Source organism: Humulus lupulus, chromosome 3 (assembly GCF_963169125.1).
Source record: "Humulus lupulus chromosome 3, drHumLupu1.1, whole genome shotgun sequence".
Lineage (NCBI taxonomy): Eukaryota > Viridiplantae > Streptophyta > Magnoliopsida > Rosales > Cannabaceae > Humulus > Humulus lupulus.
The window spans coordinates 69601647-69622268 of NC_084795.1; the positions used below are offsets into that span (position 1 = coordinate 69601647).

General features: G+C 33.0%; 1 protein-coding gene and 1 long non-coding RNA gene across 2 annotated transcripts; one reads left to right on the plus strand and one right to left on the minus strand.

The window, feature by feature from the left end:
• The first annotated feature begins 850 nt into the window (after positions 1-850).
• Positions 851-1700, plus strand: LOC133822802 (uncharacterized). The gene is made up of 2 exons (XR_009888038.1): positions 851-1400; positions 1496-1700. It is a non-coding gene; the product is annotated as an uncharacterized LOC133822802 (long non-coding RNA).
• Positions 1701-1714: 14 nt separating this feature from the next.
• Positions 1715-7423, minus strand: LOC133822801 (probable isoprenylcysteine alpha-carbonyl methylesterase ICMEL1). Its single transcript, XM_062255244.1, has 11 exons — positions 6713-7423; positions 5829-5905; positions 5657-5726; positions 5488-5568; positions 5120-5194; positions 4914-5015; positions 4193-4333; positions 3038-3103; positions 2806-2949; positions 2591-2681; positions 1715-2116 (listed from the first exon to the last, which is right to left on the minus strand). Exons 1-11 carry the CDS (start codon positions 7105-7107, stop codon positions 1955-1957), a joined length of 1404 nt encoding a protein of 467 aa, XP_062111228.1. The 5' UTR covers positions 7108-7423; the 3' UTR covers positions 1715-1954.
• Positions 7424-20622: the final 13199 nt, after the last annotated feature.

Here is a 20622-nt window from a genome sequence, read left to right on the forward strand (position 1 = left end):
AATCACCACGAACAGTGTCGATTTTCTACAGATTTCAAAGTTTTAGATCTGAAAAAAAAATCGTAAAAAAAACCCAAAAATCATGCCCAAATCAGTTCGAAATGCAATATTTAGTATGATGGTGGTGTTGGTGGTGTCGAGAGGTGAGAGAGAGTGAACCGAGAAAGAGAGAGAGGGAAGAGAGAAATGAGAAGTGAGAAGAAAGAAGAGAGAAGAGGGAAGGGAGGATGGTATTTTTGGTAGAGTGCCAAAATGTAGCATTATTTTGAAATCTTTAATATACCTAAGATATATTTTAATTAGCACCCAATATTAAGCATAGAAAGTGAAATTTACCTATATATTTATATAAATATTGGATTGGATAGGCTAACTATTGCATCAGCCTCGTTGGATTCCTGCCTTCCCCTAACAAACCTTTTGGACTTTGGGCTAAAATTTCGCTGCTTGACTTCATACCCAACAAGCCTGTACCTGCCTGCCTCTTCATCCTCCAAACCTCCAGATGAATGCAATCTGAGGCTTGTATTATCTCTTTCGTTCCTAGAGACTCCAATGTAATCGCAGACCAAATTGCTAAATCGTCTAGAACCAACTTTTGTAATGTTTTCCCCCCTAATCAAAGGGAGGGGCCCCTTGATGTGGTTCTAATGCTTGCCAATCAAAAAAAATTATTAGCAGAAAAATCTACCACCACCAGTAAAGTTTAATATGATTCTTTAATACTCAAATATGATGTAATTCATTCCAAGTAACAGTTTCATACCAATGATTTCTTACATGTATCCTATGAAAAATTCAAGTCCATTTTCAGATATTATAGTAAATATCTTGGTGATGTAAACAAAGCCAATGGTAATTCAGTTGATAGCATATTAGTTCCTTTCAAAGATTGATGCTATTCCACACTCGCTTATACCTTACTAGATAGGTATATCTCTCTATCTATCAAAATAATGGCAGCTAAAATTTTCATAAGCAAAGCATCCGGTGCTCTGCCCTTACAATACAAGTGATCATGTCAGTTATTCCGCTATCCTGAAATACAACCATTCCCCTCTCATCATCACTTTTTTCTTGCTGTAACTTGTGATTCCAATTCCCTTTGTCACAACTGAGCAAAAATCCACTATATATATGTTATGCTGGAAGTGAATGAGGCAAACCAAGCCAGTGTCACATAGATTTTATCCCTTAAAACTTTCTTTTTTTCTCAATCTGTCAAAACAGTTTCAATAGTTATGGCAAGCATGAAGGCTGAAAAACCAGTTGGCACTCAGCTCTTTGGCCAAGCCAAGAAGGAGCCTGTCAAGGCTGGTGAGGGTTCAGCAAAAGCTACGGCTTCAAAGCCGGCTGTAAAGAAGGCTGCTGCACAAAAGCCTCAGGAAACCAAGAAGAAGGTATCCCACTATTCCCATTTATGGATAAAACACATAGATGTTTGGTTAATGAGTATACTATCAAAAAGTAACAAAAATCATGTTTGGCTATGCAGGGCAAAGGAGGCAAAGGTGGCAAAGCCGCAGCAAAGTAGTAACTTTACTGATTGGCTGAACATGGTTTGCAAGACAAGGAAGCTACACCAATATGTGTTTATGTTTCTTTAATTTGTGTGTTTTTATATTCTGTCTTGAACTTTCCTGGTGATCAGTGCAACTCCATGTATGTTATACTGATGGAATAAAAATAAAATTTGATAATCTGGGCCCAAGTATGATCCTGAAACCATTTTCTTTTTCTTTCTTATCCGTATAGTTACAATGTCCATACAAGTGTGGTTATACTGAGGAAATGAAATGCATAAGAGCATACTTTGTCCGAGAAGAGAGAGGGAAAAGTAAAGGTGACACAAAATTGAAGAAAATAGCTGGAATTGCCACTGATATATACAGAATGAGTAGATTGAAGCTACAAATTATGAGCTTTCACACTAACTCAATGAATTAAAGAATAATTAGAATGGACTGACACTGCGAGCTAATTTCAACATGAACTCAGGTACAAGCCGTCTTCTGAGAGGAGCCGCTGCGTCTCTAGCCTGGGCAGCTGAGTCATCAGCATGGATGACAGCTAGTAAATCTTCAAACATTTGATCATTACCGCCCCTCATAGGATCCTGAATAGCAGCCCCAAGAAAGATAAGAGTTATTAAATGAACAAATGAAAAGGGTGTGGGAAACTTAATGAGACTGACGACTTCCAGTTTACAATAAGAAAAACAAGGTGGAAATAAATTTGACATCACAGACATTTGAAGCAGACAAGATAATAGATTGGTGAAACGAAAATAAGAAAGAGTAGTTTCTTGATGAACCATTGAAGAATTAGGCGTTCCAATCTATTCAAGTATTTAAGAATTCCAATTTATTCTAGTAATGTATTGAATGAGAATGAAATGTTATTAAATCGGTAGAAATGAGATAGAGTGAAAAATGAAAGCAAGGGAGCCAATTTTGACTTGTTTAGAGAGAGGCCTAATTTAGTGGAAAATTTTGTACAGAAAATTATAATAGCATAATTCTTTCTTCAATAGAAAGAGATGGAAATAAAAAAATGAAACTAAAGAAATGGCATCTTAAGTCCCTTTTACCTGAAGAAACAAATCTGTATGAGTCTTTCCTTCATACAAAATTGATTCAGCTTTGACTCCAAGGCTCTGAAGAGTTTCTGCAAATTTCTTGCTGCGCAAAAGAATATGTTAGCCAAAACCTGAGCAAGCCACTGAACTTATATGGCCACATAAAAAAAATTATTAACCATGAAAACAAAAAAAGGGTGAGGGCTTGATCTCAGAGAAGACTTTACCTGGAATCTGATGGTATGGAATAATCTGCTGTACCATGGAATAAAATAATGGGAGGCAGGAGAGACACTGCATTTTTAATGTTTGGGTCCTGTACCATCACTTCTGGAGAAAACCGTCTAAGAGATTGCTCTCCTTCCATTATACTAAAAAGGTTTAGGAGGCAGAAATAAAATTACAACCTAATTTTTTTTAGAGGAAATATTATAATGCACTTCAATAGATGAGAAGTACCTTAGAAAGACTGAACGGTAGAGACCTCGACTGTGAAAATGATCTATCAAGTCAAACAAATTATACCTGTTTTTGTGCAAATTGCAATAGATACTGCTAAATAAGAACAACAATCCATATATAAATATATATATAGAACAATTCTTCTATAGGAGCTTCACTTTAAGCCCTACTGGTGGGACTCTCAGTGTTTCTTGACCCGTGAACAGTTTTCGGCGCGACTTTTTTTTTTTTGACTGTATATATTGTAGCTATTTAGAGCATCCTGCAAATTTTCAGAAAATTCCGAATAGTTTACAGTATCAAAAACTTGGTTCAAACATGTTGATTTCCACGCGCATAAAAAAAATTAGTCACGCGTGCAACAACATGTTTGAACCTAGTTTTCGACACTGTAAACTATTCGAAATTTTATGAAAATTTGCAGGATGCTCTAAATAGCTACAATATACACGGTCATACAAAAAAATCACACCAAAAACTGTCCACGGGTCAAGAACACTGAGAGCCCCACCGATAGGACTTAAAGTGAAGCCCCTATAAGAGAATTTCCTTATATATATATATATATAAGTTGTTTCTTGAAAGAAGTTTTCATACATATTACATACACAAAAAATTTAAAACAGAAGAAACAGAATGACAATACAGAAAAGGAAAAACAGAATAACCATTCCAGAACTTTTTGCTTGCATGATTGTCAAAGTCAAATTCATAACAAACCAAAATGACAGCGATTATCCAAAACTATTGGATTGGTAACATTGAGTTTATCATTCAACCATAGAGTAGACCATAAAAATAAAAGGCTAAGCTCGGCTAATGTGAAAAACCTCCAAATCCCTATATGGCTATATTTTAGAGTTTTCCAGGTCCATATTCAGAAACTTAATGAGAAGAGTTCTCAAGAATTATTGGCTGAACTATGCCATCAAAGCACTGCATTCAGCTATTCCCAGAAACATACTTAAGGAGGGGGGTGAAAGAAGAAAATTCCTACTAGTTATGGCCTCCAAACAATTAAGTTGATCATCCAAAACTCCAGGCTATATTCTTTTAAGAAGTCATTAAGCAAAGCAAAAAAGAAATTGTCTAGTTACTGGTCACCTTATGACTATTTCTCAAAGTTAGTGAAAAATGTAAACAAACATTTACCCGCCAGATAAACCAAAGTAAGCCTTTAACTGCGAGACACTCCAAGAAGTGCTCTCTCCTTCACCAGCCTCCTTAATTGCCTGTTCCAGGAGAGTACAAGCTGCAATATGTGCACCAGCTGATTGTCCCATTAGATAAATCCTATACAAGAAAAACATTAGATATATATATATATATTATATCTAATATATGTATGAATGAAGAATAACTTTATATATAAAAAGTGTGTATATAAAGAAATTTTCTTGAATTAATGGATTTTGTTATTTAAAGTAAACAGTAAAACTAACACAATTACAACAATTAATTAATTATTTAACAAAAATTAATCTGCTTAAAATATCTAAATTAAATTCTTTATTAGATTGTTGATATTATTTATATTACATTTATGTGTAGATTTTTATTATATTTGAAATGTATCGATATAAATAATTAAAATGTAATTAACTCAAAATATTAAATTTATAATTTTATATATTTTGAATAATTATTTAATTGAAATTTATAGGTGCTTTTCAGTATAATACAAAGTATTTAATTTAAAATTTAAAAAAAACCACATATCATATGAATTATTTTTATGAATAAAAAGTCTGTATCTAACACAAGTTTCTTGGTTCGATGGTGGTCATAGAAATATGTAAATGAGTTCATGTGGAGAGGCTCGTATGTTGAACATGAAAATTTCACCTAGTATATATATATATATGATTATTACCTATTAGGATCACCTCCATATTCTGCAATATGATTGCACAGATATGAGATACCTTCAGAAGCATCTGCTACCATATCACTAATAGTTCCTTGAGGAAAATTTCTACATGAAGATTTCAATAACAAAAGTTAGCATCACAGGCAGTCGACGTCCACAATGGGAATTGTATTTGTAGAGTACATAAACATTTGAAAAGAATACATTACCTGTAATCTATGCACGCCACAATAATGTCCCTTTCTGATAACTGTTGACCCAGAAGAGAACCCCATGCTTTATAGCTGCATTAGCCAAGAGAGAGAGAGAGATGTTAAGACATAAAGTAATTATGCAACCCAGAATGCTACTTCTGTTTTTAATTGGCAGATCCAGCTGCTCTTCACCTCCACATTGCTTTTATTTTTCCTGTCTATCTAAAAATACATTGTTTCATCAGCTTGAACTGATAACCAGAACCAGATGCCAGAATACATTCTTTAATATTTTTTAATTACAAAAAGCCAACATAAATATTACGGCATACTAACTATGACCAAGTGTTCATTAATATTAATCAAGGGAAAATCTAACTCACCCAATAATCCAGGCTCCACCAGTTACAAATGCAATGACTGGTTTTGGCCCATCACTATTTTTAGGTAGATACAGATCCAGCCTGCAAAACAACTCAGTATCAATGCGACAAATCCAGAAATCAAAAGATTCAGAATATCAAAAATGCACAAAGTTTCTATATATCCTACCTATTCCTTGGTTTATCGCCGTAAACAATACTTCTGCGTATCTGACTGGAGAAGAAATAGTTGTAACCAACTGAAATGAAAAGGCACGCTAGTTATTCTCCCATGCACTGATTTTTCTGATTTCTACTTTGATAACAATATTTATAAACAGACAACTATAAATGCTGCAGACCTTGACAAAAGCCTGGTACAAGTAACAATGCATAACAACCAAGTGCAAGAAATCTTGTCATCCATCTGTAGCCTACCCTGAATATAAGAAAAATGGTTAGGGAACATCCATTTCTGAAAGAGGGAAGAAGACTTAAAGAAGCTTTAGAAGTACCTATTTAAGCTGCTAAAAAAATTATCATGATAAAACAGAATTGTACAAATTAAAACTGGCCAATTTTATAATTTGCCATTGATGGCAAGAATTACCAGGATGGTTATAAAATATGCCAGAGTTCTAATGTAAACTATTCAATAATCCAACAATTCAACAACTTGCAATTGCTTTTATCATCACTCTTCCATACAGTTTATCTTTCTTCCCTCTATGTTGTTTTCTACCTAAGATCAATTACCCTCTAATTTACCATCAACTTAATACATCACACTCTAACAAGTTAAAATTTAGCTAAACACATGTTAATCAGGACACTCTAACAATGTCCATCGGTACCATTCTTTATGAAGTTGATTGTATTGTGTGTGTCTTCTATTCAAAATCATTTGAAACGAAAAAGAAAGAAGTGTACTCCTCAGAGGCAATTACAACAAACTTTAGACAAAGGCTAGCTACATCTCCTTCCTAAGACCTTAATTTCATCCAATTAGCACTATGTCCTCCATTCATCATTATACAACTGATTGTGAAAGGAAAAAAGACAAGGCCAATTTTTGCAGCTTGATTACATTAATCAAATAAACTACAAATGAAGCTGCTCAATAAACAGATCGAAATTGCCAAAATGGATGATCTAAAAAGAAACAAGAATCACAAACCACAATACACGAAACCAATTACCATATTAAAAAACAAAAAGCAACAAAACCTGATAAAAACTTACTCACCCAAGATATCTCAAAAGCTTTAAACTCAGACGAGTGAGCAAGAACGTCTCGGCCGCGGCGTGGCCAACATCACGCCTCAAAGATCGACGGCCTTCGATGTCAGATAACGAAGATATAGAATCTTCACTATTGGTTCGCCGTCGCCGGTGCTGGTAAAACGTCTTAGCCGTTTTTATCTTGGGAAGAAGGGGCTTAATGGGCTGGAAGGAGGCCTGTTCATTTTCAAACGACGAAGAAATGAGAAGCCTCGCAGTTGGGTCATCTTCAACCTTGAGCAACATTGTGTCTACTGAAGATGAACTACTAGGCGAGACTGAAGAAGGGTTCGATTCAGGAAATGGATACGAAGACAATTGGGTATGCTGGGTTATGGGCAAAATCTGTTGGGACGGCATTTTTGTAGACAAAGCCAGATGTTTTTGTTGGGTTCAATCCAAAATGTGTTGTTTTTGGAATCGAAACAAAAACAACACGACTGTATTATCCCCTATTCTTTTGGTTTCTTGGGTTGGGTATTCGATAAATAAAAAAAAATATTTAAAAAAAGCCTTTGAATTTGGCTGAAAAGCTTTAGCTCAGATCAATATGCACTCACTGCTATTCTTGTCACGAACAAACCTTTTTCTGCATTAATTTTTTTATTTTTTTTCAAATTTTTACAGTGAGAAGAAAGGGTGGCCATTCTATTGATTGAGAAGAAATCGTTGGATTTGTCCACCTGTATTTGTCTGATTGGTTTGATTTAACTTTGTTCCTGAAGAGAAGTCAGACTTGGTCATTTTGCTAATTTTCTTTATTACTCAAATCTCTTCTTGTTTTTTTGGACAACTATTATAGAGACAGAAGGATTAATTGCGATTTGGATTTTATTTCCGACTACTGTTCTGAATCAGATTCTTAATTAGATAATTAATCCTTTTTTTTAAGGGAAAGATAATTTATCTTTGTATTAGGAAATATATTCAGAGAGTGACCAAAGGATTTCTTGTATATTATTATTTTACAAAAGCTGATTCAGGTACATGTATAATCCTTAAGGAGAAGGTGGGTTAACTATACACAAGGGTAAACTAATATCCTAATACTCCCACTCAAGATGAAATATACATATTTGTAAGACTCATCTTGTTTAATAAGTTTTGAAAATGAGTAGGAAGCAAGGGTTTTGTGAGTATATCAGCTAAGTTATCTTGTGATGGGACATGAAGAAGCTTCAATTGGCTATTTTGAACTTGCTGTCGAACAATGTGACAATCTATTTCAACATGCTTGGTACGTTCATGAAAGACGGGGTTCTTTGAGATGTGCAAGGCAGCGATGTTGTCACAATACATGATGGTTGGTTGTGTATGTTGAATCCCGAAATCCTTTAACAAAGCAAGTAACCATAGTAGTTCACAAGTTGTGTTGGCCATAGCATGGTATTCAACTTCCGCAGAAGATCTTGAAACTGTGGTTTGCTTTTAAGATTTCCAAGACACAAGAGATTTGCCCAAATAGATGCAGTAGTTAGTGATGAAATGTCTTGTATCTGGACAAGTAGCCCAATCGGCATTTGAAAAAGCTTTGAGCTGAATAATAGATGCTGAAAGATGTGGGGCAGCAACATTGTTGGATTGTGAACATGTAGTTGAGTGAAAAAATAAGCCTTGAGCAGGATTGTCTTTGAGATATTGGTGGAGTTTTTGAGCAGCCTTATAATGAGGTTGTCTAGGCTCTTGTAAAAATTGGCTTAACCTGTTCACAGCATAAGAAATATCTGGTCTTGTAATGGTTAGATAAATCAATTTACTAATTAAACTCCTGTATGAACTAGGATCGGTTAGTAACTCTCCATCATCTTTGCTCAACTTAATATTAGGTTCCATAGGAGTTGAAAAAGGTTTGGCACCTAAAGAACCTGTTTCATGCAATAATCGTAGAACAAAGGGTCTTTGAGAGACAGAAATACCATTAGAAGCCCAACCTATTTCAAGGCCAAGAAAAAAACGTAATGGTCCAAGATCTTTAAGTTTGAACTTGGAGTTTAATTTGTGCTTGAAATCATCAACATCAAGATTATTGTTACTTGCTAGAAATATATCATCAACATAAATCAAGACAGCCAAAAAATTATTAGCATTAGTCCTAATAAAAAGTGAATGATCGGAATGTGATTGAGTAAAACCTTCTTGGAGCAAAGTGGTACTAAGTTTAGCATACCATTGTCTTGATGCTTGTTTGAGACCATAAAGGCTTTTGTTAAGCTTACAAACATGATTTAGTGGGAGCTCCCCCTTAGGTTAATAGCCTTGAGGAAGTTTCATGTAAACCTCTTCATCTAAATCACCATGTAAGAAAGCATTATTTATGTCCAATTGGTGTAGTTTCCAATTATTTAAGGCAGCTAGGGCTAGGAATACTTTTTAAAGTATTGAATTTTGCAACAAGTGCAAAAGTTTCAGAGTAGTCTATACCTTGTTGTTGAGTATATCCTTTGGCTACTAGACGTGCCTTGTATCTTTCAACATCACCATTGGACTTATATTTTATTTTGTATACCCATTTGTTGCCAATGATATTGTGGCCATGGGGAAGAGAAACAATGTTCCAAGTTATTGGCAATGAGGGCAGCAAGCTCATTTTGCATTGTTGATTGCCATTCATGAAGCTTGGAGGCTTGTGTGTAGCTAGTAGATTCGACCAAAGTATGGGCAGCAAGTATAGCATTTCGAAAATATGGACGAAATTTGTCATAGGATATGAAATTAGTTAAAGGGTGAGCAGTAGAATACTCACATATATAATCCTTGAGATGTGGTGGTCGATTAAGTGGGCGGCCAACTTTAGAAGTAGTGAGTGGCTGCTCATTGGATGTGCTAGCAAGGACCGAGATCATATCCTCGGTATTGGAATCTAAAGAGGATTGATTGCTGCCAAAAACAGAGTCAAAAGTGTCAATAGAACTTGGTTGAGTCAAAGGAAATATATGCTCATAAAAAACGACATCTCTTGAATGAAAAATTTGGTTAGTAGGTATATCAAGTAGAGTGTATGCTTTCATACTTGGGGGTAGCCTATAAATATACAAGCATGAGATCTAGGAGTAAACTTGTTTCGTTTACTATCAAGAGTACATGCATAGGCAAGACAGCCATAATTTCGAAGATGATCATAAGAAGGAATTTTAGCATATAAAAGTTCAAAAGATGATTTAAATTTTAAGAGTGCAGATGGTGTTCTATTGAGAAGATATACAGCATTAGTAATAAAGTGATTCCAATATGATAGAGGTAATTTGGATTGTACAGCTAAAGCCCAAGCTACATTGAGTATATGTTGATGCTTGCGCTCAACAACAGAGTTTTGTTGAGGATGCTCAACACAAGAATTATATAAATGAATGCGTTTTGTTGCATAAAAAGAACTAAGATTGAGTTCTTTAGCATTATCCGATCGTGTGGCTTTTATGGCAATGGAAAAGTGAGTGAGAACATAAGTATAAAACTGTGGATACTAGTTTGAACATCAGATTTGCATTTCAACATATAGACCCAAGTAAATCTAGTATGATCATCAACAATGGTAAGGAAATATTTATATCCTTCCAATATAGAAATGGAGTAAGAACCCCAAATATCCATATGTACTAAATCAAAAGCATTAGGAGCCATATTATTATGAGAGTCAAAAGGCAATTTATTTTTGTTTAGCTAAATGACATACATGACAAGGAACATTATTATTTGAAGAAGTTGAAAAATGTAAACTTTTGTTCAATTTGTTGGTAACTTTCATAGAAGGATGTCCTAACCGTGTATGCCAAGTATGGAAATTATTACAAGAGTTCTTAGAATGTACATAAGAACAAGAAGGTAAAAGGGTCTTGTCTTGTTGCAGTAGGTACAAGTGTCCTATGCGCTTAGCAATCCCAAGCATCTTGTTCTGTGATGTGTCCTGTATTAGACAATGAATTTGAGAAAAAGAAAGAGTGCAATTGTGAGTGTATAACAAGGCAGGTACATATATTAAATTTAATTGGAAATCAGGGACATATAAGACATTATTCAGGGTCATATTTTTGTTTATTTTTACAATACCATATTTACACACTTTTATTCTCAACCCATTCGACAAAGTAAGATAAGAGGCTATTGTGAGGTTAGAAAAATATGTAGAAAATTAGAAATTGCAACTAACATGGTGAGTAGCACCACTGTCAATAACCCAATAATAATGAGAAAGAGATACAAAGTTACCAGAAATGTTGGAGATCACAGGTTGTGTCTCAGCGTTGGGAGCATGGGCTTGCTAAAGCTGAGTGCTGAGCATAGCAATTAAATTCTGTATAGCCGCTTGACTGCCCAGTTTAGGAGAAGGTAAAACAGAGGTAGCAATTGGATGGACAGCAGGCTTATTGTTGACATTTTTGGTGCCATATCCAAGAGGAAAACCATGGATGAAGTAGCATTTTTCTTTGAGGTGTCCTGACTTTTGACAGTGAGAGTAAGTAGGCCTCGTCTTCTTTGTTCTTGATGGCGAAAGTGACGGTGGGTTGGAAGTAGATGCAGCAATGAGATTGGTGGTAGCCGAGGGTCGTATCTTCCTCTGTCTTTCTTCTTGCACAATGGTGGAAAAAACTTTAGAAATAGAAGGAAAAGGATCAAGAAGAAGAACCTGAGATCGAACGGTATGGTAGGACTCATTCAATCCCGTAAGAAATTGCAAAACTTGCTCAAGATTCTGTAGCTCAATGCTATCATTGGCAGCAACACAAGTACATGGCATTCTTGGTCGAAGTTTAGTAATCTCGTCCCAAATTGCTTTCAGTTTAGTGAAATAGGCGCTGACGGAATCATCTCCTTGATGAAGTGATATGAGGGATGTCCGAAGATCAAAGATGCGAGGCCCATTTCCTTGATTGAATCTTGTGTTTAACTCAGTCCACATTGCAGCAACGGAATCAAGATAGATGATACTTCTCTTGATTTCTGGTGAAACTGAGTGAATAATCCAAGACATAACCATTTGATTACATCTGCTCCAGGGATGAAACAAATGGTGATCTAAAGAGGGTTGGGGAATGGTTCCAGTAAGGAAGCCAGTTTTGTTCTTCGCACCCATGGAGAGCTTGAAGTCACGAGCCCACTGTTGAAAATTGGTGTATGTGAGAGGTGGAGAAGCTAAGATCAGACCTGGGTGGTCTCCGATGCCCATGAAGTAGGGATTGTTGGCATCTTCTTGAGCAGGTCGATCACACAGAGGTGGATCGGAAGTAGTCAAAGTGGTCCTCTATCCAGTAGTGGTCGACGTCTGAGAGGGAGGTAGCATGTCAGAATCTATGGATGAGGAAGGTTGCTCCCGTTGAGGTCTGTTTCTTGTTCATGCATGGGAGAAGTGAAGGAGAAGAAATGGTTCAAGAATCAGTTTGGGGTTGTGAATTGGCTGATATCATATTAGGAAATATATTCAGAGAGTGACCAAAATGATTTATTGTATATTATTATTTTACAAAAGCTGATTGGGGTACATATATAATCAGTTGGGGAAATCGGTTAGTATAACTAACCATAGTTAAGGATAAGGTAGGTTAACTATACACAAGGGTAAACTAATATCATAATACTTTGAAACGTTTATTTTATTATGTCTAAATTCCCTTGCTAAAAACGGTAGGAAAAAAAATGAGTTGAATGGTTGGTTAAACAAAAACACACTCAATCTTCAGTCTTCATATGATTAGATTACTACCAAAAAAAAAAACTGTCTAGATTATAACAAAGTCACTCCTCACTCAACTTACAATGTAACCATAATTTGTTTGCATTTATTGAAATTAGTCATATATTTATTTCAAATCCAAAGTGATTTGGTCAAGTTTTGCATAGTTTTCGTCAAGTATTGAAAAACAAGGTCTGGCATGAATATTGAATTTCTTTGAAATGATATTATTAGATTTCTAATGTTTATGTATGCATGTAGTACTTTATAATATGGTATAGCATGTTCTTTTATTTTAGGGTTTAATCAATCTCATCAGAACATGCAATCATCAAACTTAAACTTTCTAGTGTTAATAATAATCTTAATAGGTGAGAGGTTGAACGTTAATAGGTTTATCAGATTTATTCTTCGGTTGGTTGGGCTTGCTTTGATACTTCAAAGTTCAAACCTTTTAATGTCTAAGAGCTCAAGCCAGCCCCTATACCAGACCATTCCAAGCCCTTAACTCATGGGCTATTTAGCTTAATAATAAGGGCTTTTTACGAAAATATGGTAAAAATGAGGGAATTTTTTTAAAAAAATATGGCTTTTATACTATCAATGTGCAAAAATATGAGAATTATACTTTTCTTAATTTGTATAGAAAAATTTATTAAAGACAAAATTAAAGTATGAGAAACACAATCAGTAGCTAACTAAAATATGAAAATGTCACATTTTTTTATCATGGCTATATTTTCTTTGATTTTGAAGTTGATTTTTTTTCTTTCAATTTTTTTATTTTTTCCGTCATTTTTTAATTATTTTTTCAGTTATTTTTTCCTTACTTATTTGTTCTTTCATTTTTTTTACCAATTTTTTTCTTTATCCTTTTTTTTCTTTCCATTCTTCTTCTTCTTCTTTTCATTTTTATTCATTTATCTATATTTTTTTATTTCACTTGTATTGTTTTGTTTTTTTGTTCATATTTTTTCCTTTTTTTCTTCATTTTTGTATTTATTATTTTATTCGTTCATTTTTTTTTCTTTTTTCACACATATGAGCTTTTTTTTCTTTCTTTTTTTCTTCTTCTATATTTTTTTTCTACCAATTTTTTCATTCATATTTTTTTTCTTTCCATTATCTTTCTTCTTCTTCTTTTCATTTTTATTCATTCATCTATTTTTTTCATTCATCATTTCTTTTGTTTTGTTTTTTTTCCATATTTTTTTAGTTTTCTTTCCTTCTTTTTTCTTCCTTTTTTGTACTTATTCTTTTCTCATTCCATTTTATTTTTTCCCCATTTTTTCACTCATATTTTAACATTACATAATTATTTTAATATTTTATTTATTTATTATCTTTTATTATTGTAAGTTTTTATAGTTTTTTCCACTATATGTAAAAAAAATCAAATCAATTTTTTCAGCATTTTCTTTTTACTGTAACCATTATAGGAACACCAAAATTTGGAAAGAAAACCAATAAAAATATGAAAACATGAATGGGAACATTCAAATCTAGAAAAAAGAAATTATATGAAGAAGATGGGAGAGAAGGGAAAGGGGGTGGATCTGATTTTTTTTTTCTATCTTCAGGTTTGTGGAAACTTGTTACCTTCCCGTTCCTTGTGTGTATATTTTTGTAGATAACTGGCTACATTCACGTTTTTTGTGTGTATATTTCTAGGGGTAATTGGTTACCTTCACGTTATGATGTGTGTGTATATTTTTTGGTTATTTATGGTAACTGGTTACCTATGTTACTAAAATCATAGTTACTTCTTCCTATTTTTAATGAAGTGTTCTTTATTTTTTTTTTCTTTCAAGTTTGATGTTTCTTTTCATATTTAATATGAGTAACCCGTCATCCCTCTTATGGTAACTGGTTACCCCTCTTATAGCAGAAGGTTACTCCTCTCAGGGTAACTGGTTACTCCTCCTGGTACATGTTATTTAACCTAGCTCTAGGATTTTTTTTTAGATAATTGTCAAAGATCAATCAAGTAACTGCCTACCTTACACATGATTTGAAAAAAGAAACATACAATATAAAAATAAGGGGAAAATGTTTATAATAAATAAAAAAATAATAAACACAATTCATATCACAAAAATAAAATTGCAAAACAACCGAAGAAAAATTTAATATAAAATTAGTTATATAAAAAACAAATAAGCTAAAAAAATAATAATCAAATTGCAAACACACCATTCCAAATTAATAAAACTTGATTAAGAGTAAAACTATGACATAAACCAACTTTTATAAAAAAATATGGGAAAATAAACTCATAAAAGTGAAAAATCTTAAAAAAGTCATATTTTTGCACACTCTATTAAAAATCTCATACAAAATGTAATTTTCTCTAAAAATAACATCAAAATATGGTAAAAAATTGGAATAGTTTTGCTTGAAAATGCATAAGCATGAATTCCATCTTTATTTCTTGTAGCTCTACCAGGACTGCCTTCGCAGAGCTAAGTATATTGGTCACAGGGTAATTTCTTTCTTCAAAATTGATTTATTTATTGGTGATAGGGTAATTGCCACATCCACTCCCAAGAATTTTGATGTCTTTGCTCCTTACTTACATCTGTTGTTTCCACTTTCATATCTCCATGACTTTCATAAATCAATGAAAGCCAATTCCTTAGATCAAAGTTATCTATAATATGTTATAAGAAACTATTAGTTATCACCCATATTAGAGAGAAAGAGAGAGATCAAGCACTCCCAGGTCTACTTATAATCTTCTTAATCTCAGTAGACAGACCAAATTGGTTATAAAATCTGGTATGTAAATGAGACCCTTATAGTTTAATGAATAATACCTTCTATATACTCTAAGGCCCGTAGAGGAGAGGTTGTATATTGATTTATATATTGTCTTGTTTAATTTTGTATTGAGTAAGCTTGGTATTTTTTGTTAATGATCTCTCGCTAGTTTATTAATTATTCATTCATGGAATATTAGGAAAATGTAGAACAATGATATTCACTATATATCTTTTAAATATTAAAATTAGCTAATTTATACTTTCCCTATAGAAAAATTAAGCACTAAGCTTGTGGTGTAAACTAGTTCACTGATCTAGTGGTCTAAACTAATTGATTTTTTTCATTATTGAAAAAAAAATGGAGAAAGGGTCCAAGTCAAATTGCTGTAAAAATAACTACTTTGAAGTAAGATATGATTGATTGGAGTTTTGAGATATGTGCATCAGATTAGCTGAACAATGCAGATCTATTACTAGTATTAGTAAGTTTGTTAAGTATTTGAGGTGGAGCTCTTTTTGATTTTTTTTATATTAATTGTCATTTTAATCTGAGTTACCATTGGGTCCTTACATTTGTCAATTTTAATTATAATTCGATATATGTTTCTTCTTTTTAATTGTAATTGTAGAGTCCTTACCTTTGGATTGCTGAACATGTAGAATCAGCAAGTAAGAAAAAGCTAAAGTGTCACAATGTGCAGACCATCGAATTAAAAATTTATTTGTACTAGTAACATGGTAAAAGAAATATGGTGGTAACTTAAGACCAGATTCTTCATTAGTGTTGTTATTTGAAGAATTCCCAGCCCTTTTTCTTTTCTTAGTAGTCCTTAGAGCTGATAGATTATCATTGCCATCAATAGCCTCAGACTTTATAGTGAACTACTGTAACGCCCTAATTTCTCATAGATTACTGAAAACACAGCGTCGGATCAAAATTCATAAATATTGCTCTTTTATTGAATAAAACCTTGAAAATAAATATATATGGATCCATGGTTTTACAAAAATAAAATAATTGTCTTTAGCATAAAAATGAGCAACATTTAAATAAAACTTTAAAATTACATGCTTTAATAAATATAGGCCCGCTTGATCTTCCTCGACTATGTGGTCCTCACGAGTACATTACGAAGCTCTTAGGTCTCACTCGTCACTGGCCTTTCTATCCTTAATTGCCTGAAATAATAACATCATAAGGGATGAGCTTCTAAGCCCAATAAGGAAAATACAAACAAAAGTTAGTCATATAATCATATAATCAAACATATCATAAATTTAACAAAAGTCATACCAAAACTTATTTATACTAATCATACAACAATAAACCCTAGGACATATCATAACCTAAATCATATCATAAATCATAATCTAAGTCATAGCCATAAATCATAAGTCATAGATCATAAATCATAGGTCATAAGTCATAGTCATAACTATAGGTTATAGGTCATAATAACAAGTCAGATATAATAAAAAGATAAGTGTTTATACAGGGGTGGCAATTAAGCCTCGGACATAAGTCCATCATACACCGGGCATCACTTAGGTCTGTCATAAAGTTTTGGCAACCGAGCCTACCGGACATAAGTCTATCATACATCATTGGACACCTTAGGTCCAGACACACTTACCTCTTTATTGTACCTGAAATGTTAGGTCATACAAACATAAATTATATTATAAACTATATAAACTAGGTCATAATACTAAACTACCTAATTTTCCTTACCACAAACCAGGATATTGGAGACAAGAGCGGGATTGGAAGCTCCTAAAAGCAAACATAAGAAACCATAAGTTTCCTCAAGAAAAGTAAGATGAAGAGAAGATCTAAACCATCGGGATAAGAACTTATCGAAAACTTTATGTTTCAAATAAATTGAACACCTAACCAAAAGTCACTATCACAAGTTAGGATTTGAAGAAAAATGAAAGAATAATAGAAACTATAATGAACTAAACCTGAAGATAAAGAATACCTTGGATAGCTTAAAACCTCGATCTATACCTCGAACACCGAAATCACACAAAAAGCTTACTTCCCAAGTGTTTATAAAAGCTTTAGATTTGAAAGCTTTAACCCCAAAACCCTAGTGTTTCTCTCTAGAATGAACTTAGCAGCTTGTATGCTCTGAACTGTGTTTGAATGATGAATAGAATGACTGAGTGAAGGGTCCTATTTTTAGAGTTCAAGGAGTGAAACTAACTCCCATTTCAATGAATAAATAAATGATTAAAAAAATGAATTTTTCGCTCAACAGATGCCCAGAACTCGGTAAAAAACGTTCAAGAACGAGTTAAAGTTGTTGAGGGTGGTTTGTAGTTCAGAATTCTACGAAAATTCAAAAATGGCCATTGGAGCTGATATATCGCCTAGGGTAGGCGATATATCACCCCTACCTATGCCCCGAGGGTCCGTGGTTTCGTTCGTGCGAATTCGACGTGTTTTCTGTATCAATTATATGTTGATTTTTATTGATCAAATCAGAGATTATGCGCAGTGGAACAACAATCAAATTGTCAGATTAATCCCATAAGATTTCTAGATCTACTTCTTCACACTCATATATATATTGAATCAAGGACAAGAATAGAAACATTACCTCAGGTCCTTCCTTGCTGCTATCTTTTCGTATGGCTGAATCCTTGAGATCTCACACCAAGATCTTCCAAAATGTTCTCAGTCACCCAAAGAACGAGTGTGGGCTTGCTATACAAATAATAGGCAATAACTATTTATCAGATATTCTCAACACATGAGATCTGATAAAGTTTGGACCTAGGTTTTGTGAAGAACAATGACCTTTGTTTTTGTCATTGATCTTTTTCTCTGAGAGAATCCTAGATATTTTTCTATCCCTGAAAACTTACGTTCTGTGAAAACTGATATCCAATATTTAATAATATCCAATATATTAAAATATTTGTTATTTTAAACAAATTCAAAATAACTAACCAGTTATCAGATTTTTGTTTAAATAATAATATTTAAATCAAATCAAAATATCTCATTATTTATTTAATATTTAAATAACTAAAATTGTGGAATCAAGAGACCAAGTCTATCTCTTATGTGTGTAGCACAGTGCCTGTGCACTGTGCCACACGTGTACCACATGCATGTGCAGGCATGTGATTTTTCCCAATTTTATTATTATTTAAATACCAAAAATCCCAAAAATAAATTAATTATATTTTTTTTTGTTAAATCAAATAATTAATTAATTACACATAATTAAACAATAATTATGTTTGATACATAGAAAAATATTTTACTTATCACATAAGTCATTTTTGCCCAATTTTTGTATTTGCCTTTGACTGTGATTGTTTGAGCCATTTTGGGGACTATGGACCTATAACATTAAGCTCCAATAAATTGAAACTAAATAATTAAACTCTTTAATTATAATAGTTAATTTATTAATTATGATATTACTCCACTATAAATTCAGAACTGCACTCTTTATGTTATAGATATACTTTTATAGAAATCTTTTTCTTAAGTCGTCCATTGATATAACCATCTTACAATAGTTCAACCCTCTAATTAATTAGTTCATAAATTAGAATGGAAGAATTACCATTTAACCTTTCTAATTTACTTCTTATTCCTTAAGTACCATTAATTCACTAGTGAATAATTAATCTATAATCTAATTATAGATTTGAGCTCAAAATCATTCAGTTCCAGAATTAACCCTTAAGGGAACTAATATACGATCCGTTAGGAAAGATTAGATTCCGTATTGTTGATACATGTTCCCAGCCATCCATGATATTAAATCTCCAAAACAAAAGTCATTAGCCTCATTCTTTGAAGAGACCTTAACGAGTGAATCAAAAGATTTAATAAATATGAACAGGAGTTCATGAACACTCAGGATTTAGGTTGATCTATAAATGATCATCAGTTATGATATGAATTACAAGTCTTTATTGTTAAATGGTTTTTGGATAAAGACTTTAATTCATATCGGTCCATGTCATATATAATCATATTATATAAAGCACCTTTACCGAGATGTCTTTCCACATCAATAATCTGAATCTAGATTATTTGTATCATTATGATACTCAGTAAACCGTACTTACAACTCCAATTAAAGAATTCCATAACTTTAATTTGTTGTTGTTGACTATTTTTATTCATTCATGTGATCTTAATTCTCTCGTACTAATACAAGATCACACCCTCAATAATGAATATGGAATTTTTATGATATTTACAAAATTATTCAAACAATAATTTAACAATCTAAATATGACAATAATAATAAACTATTGTATTTATTTATTCACAGAAAAAACAAATGTCTTTACATGCTTTTAGGACACACTCCTAACATTATAGGCGACACATTGACCCTTATAGCTGCGATATATTGGCATACGCTGATATTTTAAACACGTTTTTGCACACTTTCAGTACACTTGAATTTATTAAACCACTTTGACTGAGTGAAACGTGATCCTAACATATGATAGAAGGTTCTAGACTTTCCTAGAATTATCCATGATTATATTTATTCATCAAAAACCTTAAATCCTTAATAAACATACATGTGACAAGTGTCACATTCTTAATTATTCTATCTAAACCTTATGTTATAATAAATAATATTCTTAGGACTATATTCATTAATCAAACCTTATGATAAAATTAATATTTCTAAACCATATGTTAAACTTATAAAATCCATAACTATTTCTATGAGTCTCTAACTAAATCCCGGCTTTGACCAATATCCACGAAAACTAAAATTCTACAGCTACTACTACTATTACTACTACTACTACTACTACTACCACTACTACTACTACTACTACTACTACTGCTACTAAGTAAAATTCCGAGACGCTACAACTACTCTTGTAGTTTTTCCTTGGGCTGGCAAGGGCCTTCAGTTTCCTTGTTTGCAAACACATGTTCTGAAGCAACAACACTCTCTTTATTTTCCTTCGCAGCAAGCCCAAGCTTTGTTGAGTTCCCCTGATCTTTTTCTTCTAAACAACCAATATCCTTAGGAACCTTTATCAATTTGAGATTTACAGATTCTGGAAGCTTCTCTTCAACCTATGAACCATCTAATTCTGATTTGATATCTGACAGGGACCCAGTATCAGCTTCCTGATTCAATGTACTCATTTTTCTCTTTCCACGACCCCTTTGATAGGAGGCTATATTTTCTCTTATGTTCTCATCAAGTTCAGGTGCCAACTCTTTCACATTATCAGTTGTTGTTGAAGTTCTCTTCTTTGAAACTGAATTTTTAGAAGGTAAGCTTTCGATACTCTTCTGATCATCAGTGTTTCTAAGATGAGATGACCTTAAAATTTTATTTCCACTAGACATCCAAGAATTAGTATAGCCTTCCTCTGATTTCAATAATGAATTCGGTTTCTGTCCTTGCTTTTTGGTAGCAGAATCTGGCTCACTTTCAG

Bases quoted from the DNA above. Each gene is read 5' to 3' on its own strand.
- LOC133822801 (XM_062255244.1), bottom strand. From the start codon at position 7,107: ATGCCGTCCCAACAGATTTTGCCCATAACCCAGCATACCCAATTGTCT. The intron at 5,906-6,712 runs GTGAGTAAGTTT...TCTTATATTCAG, and splicing joins AAGCTTTTGAGATATCTTGG to GGTAGGCTACAGATGGATGA. The intron at 4,334-4,913 runs GTAATAATCATA...TTTCTTGTATAG, and splicing joins TATGGAGGTGATCCTAATAG to GATTTATCTAATGGGACAAT.